Below are 6,292 nucleotides of genomic sequence, written 5' to 3'. Positions count from 1 at the left end.
CTTCTCTGTAACTGCAACTGAAGCAAGCTTTCCAGCCTACACCACTGCCATCTCGGTGTAAGTAAACAATCTTTTAAACTACTGATACGCGTCCGTGCCTAATTCCAGAGCGAAAGCCACCCCTCTCCGCCCCCGCATGCCCGGGCTGCTGGCCACAGCCCACGTGCAGCGCGAAAAAGGTCTCGGGGCGCGCCCGGCCCGCACAGTATTAAAATAGCAACAGAAATTAAATAAAAACATCAAAACAAATAAACATGAGGCTAACAAAAGCCAGTTAGTGACGCACAAGACTGCAGCAATGCAGAGCAAGGTCTGACAACCTGCAAATGGCTAAATAGGCTGCACGTCCCCAGTTCCTTAGGTGACCTGAAGAGTTTCATTTCCTCGTGGGTCTGAGCAGAAGCAGGCAACACTGAATGTGATGTGAAGAGCAGTGAGGTACAGGAGAAGAAATTAGTCCTATAGTATAGCTCAAAGATGACAATCTGTCAGCAAGAGGGGCCAGAAATTGTGCTAATGGGGGAGAAATGGCTGCTAGTCCTCAAAGTCTGGATCGCTTGAGTCCAAAGCTAGATGAAAAACATGATAAATCCTTGTTTCTTCCTCATTGTTCAAATGGTCCTGGCAGTAGCCAAACAGTTCTTAAGGTGAAAATTGCTCAAAAAAATCATTAATGAGAAGGTCTGAGATTGTTAGTGCCTCTGGGAAAGATCTTCTCATCTGAAGTCTTGAGCGCTCTGCCAACACTGGATGAGGAATATGTCTTCCCAACATCCCAAGGTATAAATTTGATTGTGACCCAGGCTTGGAGACTCCCTTCTCTTTACCCCATGCTGAGCTCTGCCGTGGAGTTTATCTTCACACTTCAGCCTTGTGAGGAGAGCCAATAAACGGAAGGCAGAGCTGTTCAATCTGTTTCCTCAGTGTATGCGTTCGCTCTCAGCACAGGAAGCCCAGTGCGGTGAAGAGACAGGAGGAGGAACTTCTCCTGAGCTAATCAGTCAGGAGCACCCAGGGTCCGGGCAGAGCAGTGGGGAGGTGGATGAGGGAACAGAGGCACTGCCTGGGAAGGACAAGCTGCACAGAGGGAAGCTTCTGGGATCGCAGCTAGGCTTCCAGAGGATGGATGGCATGAAAGAGCTGCATCAGCCCTGAAAAGCAAGAGCTGCCATGCATTTGGTTGGGAAGTGGTGTTGTGCCTTCCTGCTTCTCACCATCATCACGTCCATGGTGATGCTGGGTGAGTCTGATTGCTCTTGGGAGCTGTGTTGCTGTGAGGGGTGGAGGGGATGGGAACGCATGAGGGCAGTTTTTTCCATCACTGTCATCCCACTTTTGTGGCTCTCAGTAAAAGATGATGCAGACCATGCAGTAGCAGCAGCATTTCTGACCTGTTCTTCTTCCATCCTGCTGCCTGTGATAACAGGCCTATGGTCAAAAGCGATCTGCCACAATAATAGTGGCTCTTGCGGTTCCCATCAAAGAAGCTGATTTATTTAGCAAGCCAGGGAGAATGTAGAGGAAGGGTCTGTGAACTTAGATGTTTAGCTGGGGGGCTGTTCAGAGTTTTATGCTGAAGGATGGAGTAATTCCCATGGGGTAGGGCTGATGTCTTATGTTTTCTTCTGGGCACAGGTGGGAGACCCATATGGGCAGTGGGAAGCAATTCCTGGAGGGCTGGTGGAAGCTGTTACCATCTGGAGCATCTATGTTGATTTTGACCTAAAACTTCTCAGCTGACAATAACAGGCCACCCAACACTGAGCTCCCTAACCATTTAGGGCCACAGTCTTACATGTATTAGACCAGAGCTCTTTCCTTGTAATAAGTACAAGTTATCGGCTGTGAGAGATCATGGGTCTAACGTACCCAGCTGGTCAAACACAGACTCCAAAGTTGGGTCTTGCTTCTCTAGCCCTGTCAAGGTCAAAAGACTTCCCACGTGCCATTTAACTCAACCTCAGCAACCCAGTGAGGTTGACCCCATTTTGCAAGCCCAGAGAAGAGCTTGGTAACTTGGTCCATGTCACACAGTGAGCTCATTTATGTACTTGTTAGATTCATACGCTGCCCTTCCCACATATCAGTGTCAGGGACAAGGTCCCTGGGTAGAACTGGTCAGAAAGTAAGGATTTTTTTTCTCTCTTTTTCTGTTTAAATGCACAATCTTGACCAAAGTGTAAGAAAACCACATTTGGTGACATTCTTACAGAGTAGCTGGACTTTTTGTTGAAAGATCAAAAATGCCAAAACAAATTGCTTCCAGCTGCATGCAGAAAGATTTTCATCTGCAATAAATTCTTTTTATGTTTTGCCTTTTAATGCAAAGGCAACCTTTTCTGTGGAGGTAGGTTTTCCGTCCAATTCCTTTTTTCCACTGAAAAAATCCTCCAATGAAAATTTTCTTTCCTGCCTTATTCTCAAATGCATAACCCACCACACCGAGCTGCGCCCAGTGTGGAAGGGTAGGGGCAGGGGTCTACTCTGGGCTGTTTATCTTTGGAATCCATGAGCTCAGTGGACCACCCAGATCCAGCACATGTGCACCTATCCCAGCTACTTCTGCCCCTAGGGAGCTCCAGGGTCATAGGATGCCCAGAGAGAATGAAGGTCAAAAGGAGGGGCTGCAAATACAGGTTTCCCTCAATTTATGCAGGTTCAGTATATGCAAATTTGCTCTTATGCGATGACCCTTTTTATACCCCAAATTCATTATATGCGAGGTATATTCACTCTTAAACGATTGGCATAGGTGTGCTCCACCTTTCCCCAAGCAGGTAAGTCTGTGGGGGACGGGAAAGGGCCATGGGGCTGGGGCCCCACTCACCCCAGCCCCTGCTGCAGCTGCTCTGGGAGCCTGCGCGCGTGGCGGGGGGGGTGGCCGATGCCAGCCGCCTGCAGCTGCTGGGCTGCACCATGCCCTAAACCCCCTCTAGCCCTCTGCTTGTCCCCACTCGCCCCAGCCCCTGGGCTGCGCCGTGCTGTGGTGCAGGCAGGTGGTGTTGGCTGCTCCTGGGTTTCCTGCATCAGTGGGGAGAAGTGGAACCCTGGAGTGTGGCACAGTTTGCCTCCACTCACCCCAGCCCCTGCTGCAGCAGCCCCAGGAGTGGCCGATGCCAGCTGTCTATAGCTGCTGGGCTGCATTGTGCCCCAAACCCCCCAGGGCTCTACTTTTCCCCACAGGCAGGTGGTGTTGGCCACTCCCATGGCAGCTGCAGGAAGAGGCCTGGGGGGCATGGGGCGCAGTGAGTTTTGGGGTGGCAGCAGCCCCCTTCCCATTGCTGTGGCCTGCCCCCAGTGCCGGGAAGAACCTGGTGCCACTGCCGGCCCCAGCCTGTAGTGGCAGCCTGCTGTCATCCTGTGCACAGATCCAGGTGCACAGTGCAGCCCCCCAGCCCTCCTGGGGTCTCTGTAGCAGCAAGAGCCGCACCCCACCATCCCGCACCCCGCACCCACTGACAGTTCCCTCTGCTTTGCTCCCTGCTGCAGCCCCAGGAGCAGTGGATGGGCTGCGCTGCACCCCTCCCCCACCTCCCCTTCCCTAATCCCAGCCTTACTCCCTTCCTCCCTCACAGCCACAGGAATGTATCCCTATTTGTTACTTTATAAACTGGGTTCCCTTTATGCAAATTTGATTTATGTGCAGTTTTCCGGGAACACGCATGTACCACATAAAGTGAGGGAAGCCTGTATTAATTTAGCATATTTTAAATTGGTGCATGGCACAGGCTCAACCAACCTTATCTTCCTTTGCATTTGTCTTAACATTTCCCAGTGTCACCAGGACAGCTCTGCTAGAGTTAGCAATAGCAGAAGCACTAGCTTAGATGCAGCAGGCCATTTAACCACCATGGTGTCTACGTCTCCCCACAAGCACTACGGGATGACGCATTATACAAAGTGCTGGTGGCTGATCTAAAATAGGGATCCAACTGGTTAATCCACTGAGCTGTAACAGGGGGAAATGTTAAAGCATATGCCAGTATAGAAGCTGCCTCAGTGACATCTCTTACTGCATGAAGTGTGGGGGTGGAGGCACCCCAAATGTTTGCACATGCACCTCCTGGAAAGAGTAAGCATGGAGGGGAAGTGCCCCATGTAGGGTATTGTAGATTTATGTAGCAAGTTTCTCTTTTTGTTGGAAAAGACCTTGCCAAACTAGACCTTGCCGGTGGTCCCTCTGGAGGACTCTCCCACCTGGCAGGGGCCAAAACCAGCTGGTCTGGAGGAAACTGCAAGAAAATCTATCAGTGGTAGTCATGGAGAGCAAGTCACGCTCATGCTCCTGCAGTTTTGCAGACAGAAGGTACTCAAAGCAGTGTAGACCTGGAGTAACATGGAGATGAATGAAGCTCCTGGAGTAGACTGCCTGCTGTGGAAATGTATTTGTGTCCACAGCTCCTGCCTGTACCCAACTCCTCTCTGCAATCTTCTCTCCTTAACACAGGCAGTGAATTCTCATTCCCCCAAGTTTGCCAATAAGACACTGTGGGAAAAGATTTTGCTAAACCTGCCTCTGTCTTCATTGCACTCCTGCACTAGTTCCTGCGCTTCTCCTGACTGGGCTGGACTGCTGGCTTTGGTCACATTGATAACACAAACACTAACAGCGAGGAAGTCAGACAATGGCTTTTCCTAGGCCATCATTTAATCTGTGTTCTGTAGTATTCTGTCAGCAAAGACTTATTCAGGTGATTCCCTACTCTCACAGATATATTCTTTACAGGAAGATCATGGTTTAGAACTTCAGCGTTCACATTTACATTGCCTGGACCAAGGCCCGCTGTGCTTCAGTGAGTCAAGTTTTGAAACCCCAGAGGCAGAGAGCTTAGAAAATAGCATGCTGACCACAGCACACGATCTATTCAATGATGCACACACAGATAAACATGCTTTTGAAACTGATAGCTCCTTTGTCTTCTTCTTCGTCTTCTTTGGAAGCTCTGAGCATTCAGAAATTCCAGAAATATGTGATGGCAGCAGTCTTGGCATGTTTCTAGACAGTAGCATTATCACTGAGCGTATTTACTAAGAACATAGACAAAGGGAATATTATGGACAATAAAACAATTGTGACTGATATTTTAATTGCACAGAAGTAGGTCACAAAGCACCATGGTTATCATAGCAACACTTGCTCTCTTGAAAACGTGAAACACAAAGGAGTCTTTCTTTACATGGTGATTGAATCTACTGCATCTAGTCAGACTTACCACCCTCTACATTTGCATCTCAGTTTCCAGTAGAAGGTGGCACTTTAACAGAAGTAAACAGGACAAAATCCATGTTACTCCTCTTTGTGGGGGGCAGAACTAAAACTCTGGTTCAGAATGCAAGGGATAATAAAAAATGTTCCTTATCTGCTTCTCCAGTCAAAAAGACTGAAGCTCTTTATAGTCTGCTCTGCTGTAAGTTGCTTTTATGCTACCTGAGGATTCTCCTCGGCAGGAGGAAAGACTCGCTTGTCTGCTTTAGGACCCTTTCTACCACTGGAGCTCTGGAGCTGTCAGTCTGATCTTCTGGATGTTTGTCTGATGAAAATGTCAGCCTTGGTGGATATTTTGTTTTTTCCTTATAAAATAAAAAGCCAGAATCATTTGAAGTAGAAATTTCAAGTAGCATTCATGCAGCATACCCAGAGAGTACTGCCTCCATGTACGTGGCCAGATCCAGAAATGAATGGAATAGTTTTATTTTTAAAGCTTTGCAGATTGATTTAATCTCTGGATGGAGGGCAAACATGAGAGATTTCAGCCTTAAAAAGCATTGTCTCATAACGGTGCAAGACAACGAAAGCTAGGGCTGTGAGAAATGGCTGTGTCAGGCAGAACAAAAATAGGAACTGTCATGATGAGATTCACCAGCATGAGGGGAGTGGGTCAGCAAGAAAGGAGTTTGCATTCTGTGGACAGCATTTTGGGGTAGTTAATTTTCCCCTCCTGCACAAAGCCTGGTTAGAAGCAGTGTTAGTGCAACAGTAAAAGCAAACACTCATATCACACAGCTTTATGCAGGCAGAATATGAAAGGCAGCTAAGCAAGTGAACATCACCTCACATCTTACAAACTGTCAATGTGCTTGGTTTGCGGCCAGAGCTTCAGCTGATGCAAACAGAACTCTCTTGCTAAATTCAGCTGAGCAATGGTGATTTTCAGCAGTCATGCATCTGTCCATAAAAGTGACAGGTAAAACAATTCCAACACTTTTTCCCTGAAGATATACCTTGATTAAACACAGCCCTAGGCCCATGTTAGATGCTTCTTAATAGAAGTAGATGTCTCAAAATAGGTAG

General features: G+C 48.1%; 1 protein-coding gene across 1 annotated transcript in view; it reads left to right on the top strand.

Moving 5' to 3' along the window:
- Positions 1 to 202: 202 nt before the first annotated feature.
- Positions 203 to 6,292, top strand: part of LOC102388003 (cell surface glycoprotein CD200 receptor 1-A-like) — a 32,413-nt gene continuing 26,323 nt past the window's right edge. The window contains exon 1 of the mRNA XM_025199692.1: positions 203 to 1,240. Coding sequence (XP_025055477.1) covers positions 1,171 to 1,240 — 70 coding nt within the window. The 5' untranslated portion in view covers positions 203 to 1,170. The remainder of the gene's footprint in view (positions 1,241 to 6,292) is intronic.

The sequence above is a fragment of the Alligator sinensis genome, unplaced genomic scaffold, assembly GCF_000455745.1.
Source record: "Alligator sinensis unplaced genomic scaffold, ASM45574v1 scaffold343_1, whole genome shotgun sequence".
Lineage (NCBI taxonomy): Eukaryota > Metazoa > Chordata > Crocodylia > Alligatoridae > Alligator > Alligator sinensis.
Note: the sequence above shows the minus strand (reverse complement) of the source record. Positions and strands in the feature narration are given on the sequence as shown.